The sequence below is a fragment of the Symphodus melops genome (genome assembly GCF_947650265.1).
Source record: "Symphodus melops genome assembly, chromosome: 7".
Taxonomy (NCBI): domain Eukaryota; kingdom Metazoa; phylum Chordata; class Actinopteri; order Labriformes; family Labridae; genus Symphodus; species Symphodus melops.
In genome coordinates this window covers 17,667,707-17,683,788 of record NC_136697.1, presented here as the reverse complement: position 1 = coordinate 17,683,788, position 16,082 = coordinate 17,667,707, and the positions used below count along the sequence as shown (strand labels likewise).

Here is a 16,082-nt window from a genome sequence, read left to right as displayed (position 1 = left end):
ACACACTCTTTACCGCCTCCAGCTGTGTTTTAAACTGTAGTTATCTTTATGGCAGTACTTGCTTTGCAGTAGGATAATCGATAGAAGGGGGACATGAAAGAACCATCTATTCCTTGCTCTTATTTCAAGAACCTCTACTCTTGTCTTTAAGAAACCATTCATTTTACCAATACTAAAATCAATGTGACTATAGATACATTGACATAACTTACTTAAAACCAGTCTCATAAAATATGTGAAAAGGGAATTTTACAAACAGGTCAGCTTTTATTGAGTATTAAGTTTGTTTTTAAACATTGTACAGAGATTATTAACCTTCAGAGCTGTTTGGTGATGAATAAAAAAACACATCCAGTACATGTAGATAAAGACCTAAACCCTCATGTATGTGTCTCTTTAACAACAGTGAACTGAATTGCTGGAAGTTAAGAAATTGATATTCTTTGCAGGTGGTGCAGTGTCACACTGACAACATTACCGGATCTCAAGTTGTGATTTAGCTCTTTACAAAGAAATAAATGAGAAGTCAACTTTTGAAAGCGTGGGAATATTTGCAACCCAAATATGCTATCGTAATCCAAGTGCAATGAAGACAAATCTTCAGTTAATTTCTTTAGGTGGACTTTTTCTGTTTCTTCTTCTCTGCTTCCTCCTCTTTTTCTTTCTCAATCTCAGCCACCAGGGTCTCAATTTCCTTGGATTCCAAAATCTGCAAAAGCGAAAGAAGAAAAACAGTGATCTTAAAAAAAAAAAAAAAAAAAAAAAAAAAGATTAAAGATTTAAACAAGCTAATTTGTAGTCATTCACCTTGAGTGGCTGATTTCGTCGGATAACAGCAAGCTCGATGTTTTTGCCTCCTGACTGTACAACCTGTGACAAAAACAAATGTATGTAATGTATGAAAGGTACAACAACAACAAATTGAAAACAGTCCATGACAAATGTGAGTTTTTTTTTAATGCTTCAACAGTTGATCAACCACATACGAGGCATTTTTAAAAATATCACTGAAATTCGCAGTGCAAAAACGGGCCTCCAGAAGTACACAGAAGTCCGATATGCATCATTTTCTCCACTTCCAGGCTTCCATGGTGGGCCAGTTTTGCAACACAAAAGCAGCATTTTCTTTGCAACATTTATAGCAGGTGACTTTATCATTCATATCTGGCAGCCAATTGTGATCTTCAATGGAGTCTAGACTGTCCCAGGACAATAATCAATTCAAGCTGCGGGGAGAGTGAACATTCTTACGGAAGTGATTTGTACATACTATTTGCCATTTTCGTTAATTCAATTCAAAAAAGACTATTTGTCCCCAGGGGGCAATTCAGGGGCACAGAGAGCAGTAAATGAACGACATTGCAACTATACTAAACTAATATTAGTGTTATGTTAAAGGTGCACTTTGTAGATTTGGTAGTTAAATTTGAAAGTTGGAACAATTAAATGATATTTGTATGCACTAACTACACAAACAGTGTTCCAGGGACCCTTTTTTATTTGAATAAAGTTTGTGTAGTTACAGTTTTAATGTTGTGGGCCCCACACCATTTCTTCATTTTATCTTCATACACTGTTACAGGGACCACATTTTCTTCTGAGGACAGTTTGTGTATAGAGTTATGCACAGATACCACATAATCTTCACACTACTCCAACTTTCACATTTCTAAACCAAAGCTTTGTCGTGCACATTTATAAAAAAAATAAAAATAAAAAAACAACAACATTAAAGTTTAATTTGAACTTACCTCAAGCAAAGCTTTGATAGCCAACTTGATGGCCTCATTGTCCCCTGCGATGGCTTCATCCGTGTAATTTTTCTCCAGGAACTCCCTTACAGTTTTTGCGCTACGACCGATTGCGTTTGCCTGATTTTTTCCCCCCAAGGAAACAAAATTCAATTTTAAAATCAATTGTATGCCAATATGATAAAAAAAAAAGAAAAGAAAGTCACGAATAAGGAGCAAACGTATTTACCTTCCAAGCATGGTAGGTTCCTGAGGGGTCCGTCTGATACAGCCTGGGAGTCCCATCGTAGTCGAAGCCAACAATTAAAGCGGAGATGCCAAATGGCCTGCGCCCGTTGCTCTGAGTGTAGCGCTACAAACAAAACCAACTGATGTCACTTATCACTGTTTTTAATTTGTTATGAAAAAATAAAAATACAAGAACAGTCATTCAGAACTGTGTTTCAGTGAAACTAAGAATTAATAATAAGCCACCACTTGAAAAAAATGGCGGTGTGATGGGAGGCAGCCTGTTGTAGTAGCTCCTGTTATGTGTGTTGTTTGTCCATTCACAATGTCCCTGCTCTGGAGTCAACTCGGTGCATTTTTCAATCATTTCAGGACAGAAAGCACCATGATGAACAGTAGGGAGGTGGCGTACCTGTTTCAGTGTAGCTATGTAGCGTGTGATGTATTCCACTGTGACTGGGTCCTCAACAGTAAGCCTGTGGCTCTGGCACTCAACCCGGGCTCTGTTTATCACGATACGGGCATCTGCCGTCAGACCTTAAAAACATTACAAAGAATTCAGTTTCTACACATAATTGAACAGTCCATTTTACCCAAGTAAAAGATTAACGTATCATTCAGAGATTTAACTTGTCCTTGTGGTTTTGAGATACCTGCAAACGCCATGCAGACATGCTCGTCCAGGGCACATATCTTACGGACAGTCCTTTCCTCCTGCAACTTTGCAACAGACTTCTTCTCGACCCCAAGGACAACGATGTCTTTACCTCTGATCCCCACCTGCAAAGAATTAAAACAACATTAGTTTCTGCTCATTGGCAACACAAAATCGTTCATCTACAGAAGTTGGCATGATATAATAAGTAGTATGAGCACATAATATCAACTCTTTTATTGTTGGGGAATACAGTTCTGGAGAGAAAATGTGTTTATATGCAAAAACACTCTTATCCATCAGTGTTTCAAACTTCTATGGATAGCACCCTTAAGGACTTACAAATAAGAAGTGGTAAAAGGAATAAAAAAGGATACATGCTTGATGGTTAATTAACAAGATAGGGGAAGTCATTTTTAGTGTTTCAGTGGTGTAACTCTGTAACTGATGAGATGAGAGAGAGTGGTGCACAAAAGCTTTTCAGATGGATTATTATTTAATATAAGAGACAGTAAACTGTTAATATTACAGTGTTGAGGATTATGAACAACCCTTCTTTAACAGACTAACACAAACACTATCTCCTCAATCTGCTCTTTAGTGAAATTAGTAAAGCAATAAGTAAATGTTATTGAGTTAATTAAAATAATACCTACATTTAACAAATCTAACAAAATCTTTAAAAAAAACCATGAATAGCCATTTAATGGGTTAGTTTCTTATCAAACACACTTACAGCCTGGTCAGAGACTAATAAGTATATTTAACTAACATCTATTTCATTGATTGGTTTAAAAGACAGTCGTGTTCAAGAATGAATAAAGAATACAGATGATGTAAGAGACATCTACTGGTGTTATCATTGAGTTATAATGTTTACAGAATATTTTATTTATTTTTTTGACCTTTTGATTCTGTAAGAAAGTGACTTTGAAAAGCAGTTTTCCACCACCCGTGTTAATAAGAGTGTTTGTTTTTCAGTGATCACAGATTGAAACAGAAACCACGGTGAGGGTGACACAGCGACAAATGCTTGCTAAGCTTTTATTTAAATAAAGTTATTGTTTCGGGAAATTATCGATTATAAATCCCTGACTATCGCAATCATTTTAAACACCAGAGTGTGAAATAGTGTGTGAAACAACAGATTTGGACTAAAATCAATTAGTTTGAAGAGTGTGTGCTAGAAGCTAGCTTAGCTGGCTCGCTAAGTGAAGTTAGCTGAAGCGTTAGTTTCTTTTTCAGACTCACCGCTGTTGATCCTTTCTTCACCGCTTCTTGTGCATACTCCACTTGAAAGAGATGACCGTCGGGAGAAAACACAGTGATAGCCCTGTCATATCTTGCCGCCATTGCACTGTAATTCACGTACAATCAAAAGAAGGAGAATACTTCCACCAAAATGATTCAGCTTGTTAGCTACAAGATGCTCAGTGCGGATACCGAATGTTGAAAACAGCGCATGCGTATGACCTCTGAACTGAGGCCATACCAAATATAGGGTTGCGCAGATAAAATATGTCATAGAAATTAATACTAATATAAGTACTAATTACCATATAATATTTGCAGTCTTTGATAGGATACTAAATATCTTATTCGGTTTGAGTACGAAATATTATTATTTTTTAGTCAAAACAGAATAAACAGCAACCGAGCTCCTTTCTTAAAAACTAAATTCATTAATTTCATATGATTGATGAAGGTGGATAAGTAATGGGGAAAAGGGTGAAAAATATTATTGTTTCTGTATTAACATGAAAACATAACGAGTTTATGGGTTGCCTAGTTACCGTAGTTTAAATGTTCTTTAGAAAGAAACTGCCCCCCCTTTTTTGTTGAGCATCCCATTTCCCGTGGTTTAGAACTGAATCCGGACTGTTCCATAACATGAAATAGGTGAAACTGTAATTACATCAAACGAAAAAACGGATGTATTCAACTTTGTATGAAAATGTGCTGAAATAATGTCGGTCATCTTAAATATATTTTTACGTCCTGTATTACCGTGTACTTGAAATAAACCGTTAATCTAAACAACGTTTTCTAACGCTCTTCGTCCACCCCCAAAATGGACCATTGCATCACGACAGCGCATCCTATTCTGTACTGTTTGATCTGAGTTGTACCGATGTGTTAAGTGTGTTAGCTACTTTTGACTTGTATGCCCTTGTTCACATAAAATTCAAAGGGTATCACCATGTCGGTGGCGTTTGCACCTCACAGGCAGCGCGGGAAAGGTGATATAACACCCGCTGGAATACAAAAGGTAATTCATCTTTTTTTTTTTTTTAGCGCGACTCAGGCTGGAGGCTACGGCTCCAGCCGCTGCTAGCCGTTTAGCTCATCGATGTAGCGGAGCAGACACACAAGCGAGTGTGAATAGAAAGTGGAAAAAATATGCAGGGGGTGAATAGGAACCCGTCTAGAGTGGGACACTAAATGTAGATCATGGGGCTTCGGTAGATTTTTACAGGACTACAGTCACATCGTAGTACATATGAATGGAGGCCTGTCGTTTTGTTAGCTCAGGACAGCTAGTTAGCGCGACCCGTCTTTTGTTAGCTAGAAATGCATACTCGCACAGTCTCAAAACGACCCCACCATTCCTCTTTGCATTCACATTTATAGGCTGAGAACAATGAGCAAGCCAAATCACGTCGTTTCAATAATGTCAAAGTGTGTGTGTTATCTCACATGAAACAAACGCGTGATTAAATCTTTCTTCCCTTCTGCAGTTACTTGATGAAAACAATCAGCTCATCCAATGTATAATGGACTTCCAGAGTAAAGGCAAGACAGCAGAATGCTCACAGTAAGTTATACCTGCGTATATCTGTTAACAATTTAACAATTATTATTATTCTTCATTAGTTTTATTGATGACTCTCGACCTGCCCAGTTACCAACAGATGCTGCACAGAAACCTAGTGTACCTGGCCACGATAGCAGACTCCAATCAGAACATGCAGTCCCTACTCCCTGCCGTGAGTATTCGACCAACCCATTTTAACTAAGTAAATTGAACATGTTTAATACGAAGACACTGGAGTGATCCATTAACTGTGATTTTTTTTTTCATTGACTAGATACTTTTTTTTAAATCCAACATCAATAATCATTTAGTTTGTGAAGTTAATTTGTTTTGTTTACACTGCAACATTGTATCATGTACACAGTCATAGTAATTGTAAGGTATTTAAAGTGCCTCTTGAGTCTTAATACATTTCATATACCAACTTTCTCAGACGTTAAGAGAGACTGTGACTATGTGTTTTCCCTTTTGTGTAAACTGTATATTTTAAAAGTTTGGATCCATGCTTTTTTCAGGGAAATCACATCTTTTTATCTAGACATCCTGGTTTTTATTTTATGTATTTTCAGTGGTCGAGTCTCGGATGTGTTGGTGATGAGTGTTTTTTTTTTTTTTGTCTATGTTGTGCTCCTGTAGCCTCCCACTCAAAACATGCCCATGGGCCCTGGTGGGATGAACCAAAGCGGACCTCCTCCTCAGCCTCCTCACGGTCACAACATGCCCTCTGAGGCTATGGTCAGCGGTGGCCCTCCAGCCCCACACATGCAGAACCAGATGAATGGACAGATGCCTGGTAAGTGACCCCCCCCCTTCTCTTCAACTTCCCTCCCTTGTCTTCCTTTCTCTTCTTTCTCTCTCCTTCCCTTTTTCCCTCAGTCCATGTTGCACTTGGGTTGCCTAGCAACACCACAGAACTGTGAGGGAGGTCGCTCTACTGAAGAATGATGTCACACACTTGCTCCGGTGGTCTCAGACTTATACACCTTTAATTATACTTATCTTTTCTAAACACATCATGTTTTTTTCCAGTGCCCTTTGTTGATATTGGGTCTTTTCACTTTAGCTGCACCAAGCTTTTTTTGGAGGGTGTTGCAACAATAAATATGCATTTAGACTGGCAGTGTTATCTTAACACTTGTTAGCTCAGTCTTAGCATGATGTTCCCTTCCCAGTGCTGAAAGAATTAATATCTAGTCAAGTACGTGATTGATTCCCAACCTGTAATCCAGGCCCCCAAAAAATTACAAGAATACATACCAACTAAAATCAGGACTGCACATTTCTGGATAGTTCATACAAAGATCATGTCTTTTGTAGGAATATGTGTGTAGATCTATTCTGTTGGGATTTTATCATTGACAACTTTTTAGATATTCATTTCTGTTGGCCATGTATGTTTTTTGGGGGGGGTCCTTTGGGATCCCAGGTTGTCTTAAAGATGTAGGTAAACTGGGTCTCCAAGGGGGAAAAAGGGTTTTAAAACACTGACTTAGAGAAACAGAGATGTCTATCTTTATTACTTTGTAGCGCCTGTTCAATGGAAAAGTTGCACATTAGTGGAATTCCTTTCCCCTTTATCCCTTATTCTTCATCGGGTGTCATGCTGATTGTTTTGTTGTTTTAATGGCACTCTTCTAAAGTCTGTATCACTGTCGTTTAATGAATAATGCACAGTGTGAAGCTTGCAATTCGACAGTAAAAGACAAAGCAGTGAAATCCACAACTAATAGCTATCTACATAGAATAGATTTAAATTTTATCGATTAATGTTGGTATTTCTGTTTTATGGAAAGAAATCAATTAATCACTATGTCAAATCGGCACACAGAACTCATATTACAAAATGAAAGGAATTGCAAATAATGACATTTACTCACATGCAATGATGTCACTTTTATGGACAGCTGTGAATCAACTCTATTGCTGTTTTCCAGGTCCAAATCACATGCCCATGCAAGGTCCTGGTCCTGGCCCAAACCAGCCTCCCAACATGCCCAGTGGCTCTATGAATATGCCCCCCAGCAGCCATGGCTCAATGGGTGGCTACAACCACACTGTCCCTTCTTCCCAGGGCATACCAGCTCAGAGTCAAATGAACATGACCCAGGGCCAGCCCATGGGCAACTATGGGCCTCGACCAAACATGAACATGCAGCCCACTCAAGGTAGATCAGCTCATTGTGGGACTTTACATCATTCAGTAGTATTTGATTAACCATGTAATGCTTGTTACGATTTTGTTTGTTTGAGAGATTATTCATTCTCTTTTTGTCCAGGTCCTATGATGCACCAGCAGCCTCCCTCTCAGCAGTATAACATGCCTCCTGGTGGTGGTGGACAGCACTACCAAGGACAACAGAACCCGATGGGCATGATGGGTCAGGTCAACCAAGGGAACCATGTCATGGGTCAGAGGCCTATGCCACCCTACAGACCCCCGCAGCAAGGTACAGTGCATCTGGAAAGTATTCACAGCGCTTCACTTTTTCCACATTATGTTATGTTCCAGCCCTATTCCAAACTAGATTCAATTTTTTTCCCTCAACATTCTGCACAAGTTACCCCATAATGATGACGTGAGAAAGGTTTGTTTGAAATCTTTGCTACTTTATTAAAAATCAAGAACCTAAAAATCCCATGTAAAAGTATTCACAGCCTTGTCTCCATACTTTGTTGATGCACCTTTGGCATCAAGTCTTTTTTGTGTATTTTGCTACAAGCTTAGCGCACTTATTTTTGGGCAGTTTCTTCCATTCTTCTTCACAGTCAAGCTCCATCGGGTTGGACGGGGAGCGTCGGTGCACAGCCGTTTTCAAATCTCTCCAGAGATGTTCGATCGGGTTCAAGCCTGGGATCTTCCTGGGCCACTCAAGGACATTCACAGAGTTGCCCCGTGGCCACTCCTTGGTTATCTTGGCTGTGTGCTTAGGGTCGTTTTTCCTGTTGAGAGATGAACCGTCGCCCCGGTCGTAGGTCCAGAGCGCTCTGGAGCAGGTTTTCCTCAAGGATGTTTCTGTGTTCTGCTGCTTTATCTTTCTCTCGATCCTATAATCGCCCAGTTCCTGCCGCTGAAATACCTCCCCACGGCATGATGCTGCCATCATGCTTCACTGTAGGGACGGTATTGACCAGGTGATGAGCGGTGCCTGGTATTCCTCCAGACATGAAGCCTGGCATTCAGGCCATACACTTCAATCTTTGGTTCATCAGACCAAAGAGTTTTGTTTCTCATAGTCTTGAGAGTCCTTTGGGCAAACTGCAGGTGGGCTGTAATGTTCCTTTTCCTGAGGAGGGGCTTCCGTCTGGCCACTCTACCATACAGGCTTGATTGGTTGAGTGCTGCAGAGATGGTTTTTCTTCTGGAAGGATCTCCTCTCTCCACAGAGAAATACTGGAGCTCTGTCAGAGAGCGAGTGACCATCGGGTTCTTAGTCACCTCACTGACGAAGGCCCTTCTCCCCCGATCGATCAGTTCGGCCGGGCGGCCAGCTCTAGGAAGAGTCCTGGTGGTTCCAAACGTCTTCCATTTAAAGATGATGGAGACCACTGTGCACATCGGGACCTTCAGTGCTACAGTTTTCTGTACCCTTCTCCAGATCTGTGCCTCGAAACAGTCCGGTCTCTGAGGTCTACAGACAACTTCTTTGACTTCATGGCTTGGGCTCTGAAATGCACTTTTAACTGTGGGACCTTTATATAGACAGGTGTGTGCCTTTCCAAATCATCTGCACTCAACTGAATTTACCAAAGATGGACTCCAATCAAACGTCCTAAGGATGATCAGTACATGGGATTTTCTTTTTGTTGTTTATTTTTTAATGAAGTAGCAGCCAATTCAAACAAACTTTTTTCACTTTGTCATTATGGGGTGTCGTGTATCGAACGTTGAGGGGAAGAAAATTTTTTTAATCCACTTTGGAAGAGGGCTGTGACATAACAAAATGTGGGGGGGGGGGAGTGAAGAGCTGTGAATACTGTCCGGATGCACTGTATACCCTCAGTCTGTCAGAAAAGTGTGCAAGTTGTGTGTGTTGGTCTTTCTTTTTCCTAACTCACCCTCCTGCTTTTCTTACTCGTGTTCATCTTAATTTCCTCCATTCCCACCCCTGTAGTCCTGGAACCCAAGGCCGCCAATCATAAAATTAGTCAAGTGACCCAAAGAAAGCTTTCTAATAAGAACTAGTGGCAAGGAATCCATCTCCTCTACTCTTCCCGTCACTCAGCCAATCCAACAACACCTTGAATCTACTTGTGTGTATGTTGTGTGTATGTGTATATAGGACCCCCTCAGCAGTACCCAGGGCAGGAAGACTACTATGGGGACCAGTACAGTCACGCAGGACAGGGAGCCTCAGAAGGTAGGAGAACCCTCCAGTCACTTGGAGAAAATCAACCCGAAAAAAAAAAAAAAAAAAATCAATTTAAAACCCAGGACTTGTGTTAAAACACAAATGATGCAAAGAGACTGTGACAAAAGCAGTGAACCAGTTTCTTCATTATTTTCTGGGAAATCAGAGCGACTCACGGATCAACAACAACGACCGATTTGAACCGAATCCACAGTGCCTCCTTTTTGTATTCACGTACGCCGCAGATAAGTAAACACGCACCCAGTCGTTCATAGTCGTCCCCAATTGTCTGTTGCTCCACCTGTTGGTGTGAAAGAAAGGTCAGGCCAAGTTTTTTTTTTTTTTTTTTTTCTGAGAGAAAGTCAAAGCTGTGTCTGAGTTGTATAAAATGATGTAGAGTCAGGTTTTTCAAGAAGATGCAACATATGGCGCATGAATATTCAAAATTCATGTTGTACTTCTCAAACGACCTGCAGACTGTTTGATACAAAAACCTTTTTTTTTTTCTTTTTTTTTTTTTAATAGTACAGACCGTAAACAATCCTCCTGATTTAAGAGAAGAGCCAGAAATAAATGAACCTTCAGCGATATTAAAGAGTCACTCTACTAGTGAAGAGGTGCTTTCATCACTTTACTAAAGATTCTTGAAGAACAACTCCTTCTTTCTTTGTCCTATTAACATTTACTTATTCTTTGTTTTTTGTTTCTTCTACTGACCACTCTGTTTTCTTTACACCTTTCAAATGTCTTTTCCAGTGTTTTCAACTCAAGGAAAGGTTTTTAAGAGAAAGTTCACAGGATCACACACATACACACAAAAACTCAAACTAGGCCAGTGTGTCCAGACACACTTACACCCCCCCCCCCCCCCCCAAACTTCTTAAAAACTGGGTTTTTCCTTCTACCACCGAGATTATCCCAACTTCCTGAAATGCCGAGCATTACCTGAATGAACTGAAGCTGTGTGCTTCAATGAAAGAGTTTTAGGAGGTGAGGATTATCTGCCAAATCAAAGCTCGAGAGTTCCCCCATAAGCAGCTCTCGTGAAAGGGATAGTAATCTGTTTTGATGTGTGATCATGATGATGTATGTGTTTGTTTGTTTCAGGTTTTTTGTTGTTGTTGTCAGTTAGCATGCATTGTTTCTACCACTTGCTGTCAAACTGTTTAGCTTTACCTAAAAAGAACTGTTTTTGAGCTCATGAGCAAATCCATCTTAGACTTCAACACTTTATACCTGACCATTTCTCGACTTGATCTACAATCCTTTCTCTGCTACACTGTGTGTCATCTATTAGAAAGCATTCGATCTGATCTCCTGTCTGGCTCTACCTGCCAGCGAATGCTTTGTTGCATTTAAAAAGCATCATCTGAAATTGACTTCTTTTTTTGTTTTTTTTCCCCGTCGCTTATAGCTTTAAAAAAAAAAGTGTTTTGTTCTCCTTTACTGTTGTGCTGTGATCATCCAATTATTTCTCACATTGTGTGCTTTTGCCCCCTTGAAGGCAATGCTCAGTATGGCCAACAGCAGGAAGCATACCAGCAAGGCCCACCCCAGCAGCAGGGCTACCCTCCTCAGCAGCAGTACCCAGGTCAGCAAGGCTACCCTCCACAGCAGCAGGCATACGGTGAGTTACCTTCCCTCGCATATGAGGCACATATTTGTCCAGTAGGAGGCGCTATTAGCTCTCTTGAGCTGCTTCTTTAAAATCACTGAATATGGCGGTTAGTGCCCCTTTTCAAACGTTTCTTTGTCAAATGCATAATCTAAACGAGAGCAAGGAATTAAAGGACCAAGACATCAGCATTTCTCCTGTTTGGCATGTCAGACTGTTCGGAGGGAAAGGGCAGGATCTTTGTAAGATAGATGCGTACTATTGTCAGGAAGTGTGAGTATAAACCTTGAATTCTCTAAGGTTTTTTCATTTTGCATAAAAAGTTGAGTAATGCCCTGCTGTAAAAACCGGAGTTCAACCCTGGATCCTTTTAATTAAATGGAATTGGTAAGTAGAAATAGACAATGGAAACTTGGTTCTGTACGTAGCACCACACCATCATTATTGAAACATTTAAAACATACTTCTGAATGAAATTTAAAAATAAAATAAAACAAAAGCAGGAAAAAAAATTTATCAGACTCGACGTAAAACGTTGAATAAAAAAAAATTAAAAAAATCAAATGTCATTTGAATGTTTTTTTGGGCTGTTGCAACTCTTTGGTCCTTTTTTTCTTCTGGGTTCATTTTTTCAGTGGAGCTTTCCATCACTAAGCCTCTGTCAGAGCCAGAGCTCATGCCAGTAATGAGCTAGCAGAGAGGCAGAGGCTGTGAGGTGAGATCCATCTGGCACGCTCGCACGCTTTCTCTCACAGGCCTCCACAAGGTTGTGCTCAACAGCATCAGGCATTACGAGCGCCTAACGATGCTGCGTGGGCCTCATTTGACTTCGGCCCCTGTCAGGCTTTGCTCGGTTGTTCACTGCACCTGCGTAGACAGCTACAGTGAACGGGGGCTGATGAACAGATTTTTTTTTTTTTTTTTTTTTTAATGAAGCCTGCTTCTCCTCATGAAGAAAAAAAAAGAATCTCCTTGATGTCTCCTTTCATTAGGGAAGCTCTGCCCTGCTCCAAACTGACTCACTTATTCTCATTCATTACTGAGTCGGGCGATGTGGAGGCCGCACAAACAACCGGGTCAGACATATCCACCATCATCTCTTTGTCATCCATCAGCCTTTTTCTTTTTTTTTTTTTATCCCACCCTATTAGTGATCGTAAACTCACAGGGATTCTCTAGAGTTCTCAGAGTAACAAGGAGGAAAAGGAAACGGTTAATGAGCAGAAGTTGAGCTGCTCAGACGGGGTTCCTAGTTTGAGTCCAAACTATTTTTATTTTTTTTAATTTTTTACAACATTTCTTTCTGAACAGGTGATAATAAAACATTCAATTTTCTTTAAAAGGAAAAGGTGCACTCTTTTGTCTGATTTGAATGTTTTTCAGGACATTAGTGTTTATTACAAATGGCATCGTGGTGTTTTTGAAGATTACGTTTTTTGTCAAACCGCTCCTGGATTAAAACTTACGTCCAGGTGTTTTGTAAAAAAAACACAAAACAGGATGATGGTTATAAAAGGTTTGAAGTAAAATAATCGAATGGTCTGAATTGACTGCCAAACAGCAATTTCCCCTTACTTGATCTTACTCTGTCGAGCATGCCTGATTTTTCAAACTGTGTTCTTGACATTTCTTGTAGGTCCCTCTCAAACTGCCCCAGGACAGTATCCTAACTACCCTCAGGGGCAGGGGCAGCAGTATGGGGCCTATCGCCCTCCCCAACCTGGACCCCCACAAGGCCAGCAGCAGCGTCCCTATGGCTACGACCAGGTGAGTATAACTACAGCAAAAGAGAGTCACACAGACATATTTACAGCTACCTCTTAGCTCGTCCCTTATTCTGTTTATTGGCAGACTTAGTGTTGTATTTTGTGTACCAGAGACTGATGTGAGTAAACATGAACATTTAAAGGTAGTATGATATGCATGCTGTCGTCATATTGGGGGTTAGTTGTGTTCTTCCAAACTTGTGTGTGTGTGTGTGTGTGTTGTTGTTGTTGTTGTTGTTGTCTTTCATTGTTAATTTGAATAATAATTAAATATTTCCTGGCTAATGTGGAATGCCGCTTCAGTGAAATATGAGGGCTTAAAGACGATTCTTCCTTCAACATGATACAGACTGCTCTCGTGTTAAAAGGGGGATCTATTTGTTGCCCTGTATTTCCTGTGGTCTAATGTGGGGACCACAGCTACACTTTGATATCTTTATCTTTGAATATTCAGGGGCACATGAGGAAATAAAGACCCGGGGATTTGAACCCCTGACTAGCTCTGTAAGAAGCAAAGGTAATGGTTGCTGTGAAGACCTCAACGTCCAATCTAGACGTTTGACCACCTAGTCTTAATTTGCATCTCTTATGTTTCTTGTGTCTTTTTTTTCTTTTTCTTGCTCTTCCTTCCATCTTTCTCCTCTTTCTTTTTTTCTTTTGTTCTTTTTCTTTGTTTTTATGTTTTAGATTTTTTATTTTTTTATTTTTTTTATTAACCAGGGGTCGAATTGTAAGTCCCGAGGTCCTGAAACACAGCATGCTTAGTCTCCAAACACAGCCAAGAGTTTAGCACTTTGACTGTGTTCTTAATCTCTGCTTTTTACAACACTGGTTTCAATAACTGTTGTCCATATAATGTTACGTATAACGCAACTCAAATCTTATTGTTCCTTCCAAATTTGTTTCCAGTAATGTCAAACAAATACTTCGACCCCTGTTTTAGGCTGAGGTGTCCTGTAAGAATTTAGAGTTCCTGAGTTATAAGGCCATGCTGCCACCTGCTGGTCAATACCAACAAATGCAGGCATAAATCATTGTATGGAATATTGTATGGTTTAAAGCACAGATGTTTGTCACCATATTGAGATTTGAGATTTTAGGTTCTTCCTTTTTGTTTTGTAGAAGGTCGCTAACAAATCCTATCACATTTCTCTCCACAGGGCCAGTATGGAAATTACCAGCAATGAGAGATGGTCACAGCAACCCACACAGCTCTGCTCTGATCTCTGTTGAGCTTTGACATCTGGTCAACTGCTAAGCAGACTTAAATGATGGCCGTCGCTCCCTGAGTTTCTCTCAGACGCGAACACACAACTGAAAATACAAGATACGTTTTCCCCCCGTCTTTGGGCTCGCATTCTGGCCTCTAAGTATTCTGTCTTCAGTCTATCTTGTACATGGACTTGATAAAGTGAAAGTCTATGACTCACCCTCTGCTCCAGTTTGTCTCAAAGCAGCAATGCCTTAAAAATGGAACTGCCTTATCCTTTAGCATTGCAGATTGTGACACAGGCTTACAAAATTTTGGATATCAAAGAAGATTTAAAGATAACAGTTTCAGTCTGCTGTGGTGCATTGTTCTTTATCCTTCAGCTCCTTGGTCATAAGAAGCAATAATGCCAGCAGTAGGTCAATGTGTAGGAGCGTAGAGATGAAGTAAATGCACCAGAAGAACTTCCCATTCATGGTACATGTCTTGATGTATGTGATGATGTAAAAATATATTTTATGCTTTTTCGATCAAGCTAACTTTGTATAAGACATTGGAAACTAGTACTGAAGCTGTGTTATTTCATGAAGTGTATGTGTCAATGTTTTCTTTTTTTTTATGAAGATCACATCCAGCACATTTTTATTTTTTTATCTCTCTGTTTTGTTTGTGTAAAGCTATTCAATTTGACCTGATACTTTAGTGACACTGTATGGATTCTCTCTGTTAAAAAAAAAAACAGTGAATGGAAATAAACAGAAACCTCTCAATGGACATCAGCATGCAGAGAAATAGAAACTTCTCAATCTCTACTCCAAAAAAAAAAAACTGAAATAAAAGCCTCAATGCTAAGCTATTCCCCCCGCAAAATTCCTGACCAAATTTGTGGCCATATTCCTGGACTTTTATTTGGGGTAGAGTCCACATGTAGTACATGCAACCATATGAATCGTGTCTGCTCCTTGAAGCCATTTTTTTTCCTGTACAAGCACCTGGATCTTGTCCATTTGACTGCAAACCTGGTATGGGACATATTTCTGACAAATATTTTGTTTTGTTAGTCTTGACAATGCTGGAATCTCCCTCTCCCTCTTTGAATAAACGTCTAAGTTGATGTCATTCGAATAGTGTTTTGTGTGTGAATAATAAAGATTGTTACTGTCAAATATGTAACATAAGATGTGAAAATAATGTTCTGAAATGGATTTCTTAATTTGAGTTTCAGTGCAGTTTTATATCACTGGCTTGATATCTGTTTTATGGTGCAAACTTTATTGATCCCACATGTACAGTGGCATAAAGAGGAGGACTTCATCATCCTCGTATTGTTTATATGGCTGTTTTAATATTTTGCATTCTCCACCCCATCCCAGTGGTCACATTTGTGTCATGGCAATGTATAACTGTACAATAAATTGGAAGAATCTTTAATATATTTTGACTTGTGTTATTTATAGCCTTTTATTGACAGCTCTAATTAATAAAAAAAATGGAAATCCATTCATCCTCATGACAACATAAACAAGATGTGCGCGTTTGGTGCCGTCAGAATGTGACAGTTTGATGTAATTGTTTTGTCTTCATCTGCTATCTGGTAATCAGTTTCCTACTGATAATGACCCAGCACCGCTCAGCAGCATGTCTGCTTTGTCCAGATGCATCCAGAGAGGTCCAGAGCACATTTACACCCAAA

General features: G+C 39.8%; 2 protein-coding genes across 4 annotated transcripts; one reads left to right on the top strand and one right to left on the bottom strand.

Moving 5' to 3' along the window:
• Nucleotides 1–247: 247 nt before the first annotated feature.
• On the bottom strand, nt 248–4,352 carry psma8 (proteasome 20S subunit alpha 8). The gene is made up of 7 exons (XM_079347386.1): nt 3,886–4,352; nt 2,633–2,759; nt 2,392–2,516; nt 1,981–2,103; nt 1,752–1,871; nt 808–870; nt 248–709 (listed from the first exon to the last, which is right to left on the bottom strand). The coding sequence occupies exons 1-7, from the start codon at nt 3,985–3,987 to the stop codon at nt 614–616; spliced, it is 756 nt and encodes a 251-aa protein (XP_079203512.1). The 5' UTR covers nt 3,988–4,352; the 3' UTR covers nt 248–613.
• A 234-nt stretch (nt 4,353–4,586) lies between these two features.
• ss18 (SS18 subunit of BAF chromatin remodeling complex) lies at nt 4,587–15,820 on the top strand. 3 transcript variants are annotated; one of them, XM_079347384.1, is made up of 11 exons: nt 4,587–4,903; nt 5,373–5,449; nt 5,537–5,621; nt 6,086–6,242; nt 7,384–7,614; nt 7,726–7,896; nt 9,730–9,807; nt 11,303–11,425; nt 13,050–13,180; nt 13,634–13,696; nt 14,340–15,820. In XM_079347384.1, exons 1-10 carry the CDS (start codon nt 4,835–4,837, stop codon nt 13,649–13,651), a joined length of 1,140 nt encoding a protein of 379 aa, XP_079203510.1. In that variant the 5' UTR covers nt 4,587–4,834; the 3' UTR covers nt 13,652–13,696; nt 14,340–15,820. The 3 variants fall into 3 exon arrangements, with proteins under 3 accessions (XP_079203510.1, XP_079203509.1, XP_079203511.1); XM_079347383.1 differs by lacking the exon at nt 13,634–13,696; XM_079347385.1 differs by lacking the exons at nt 9,730–9,807; nt 13,634–13,696 and having other exon boundaries at nt 4,590–4,903.
• The last annotated feature ends 262 nt before the right edge of the window (nt 15,821–16,082 follow it).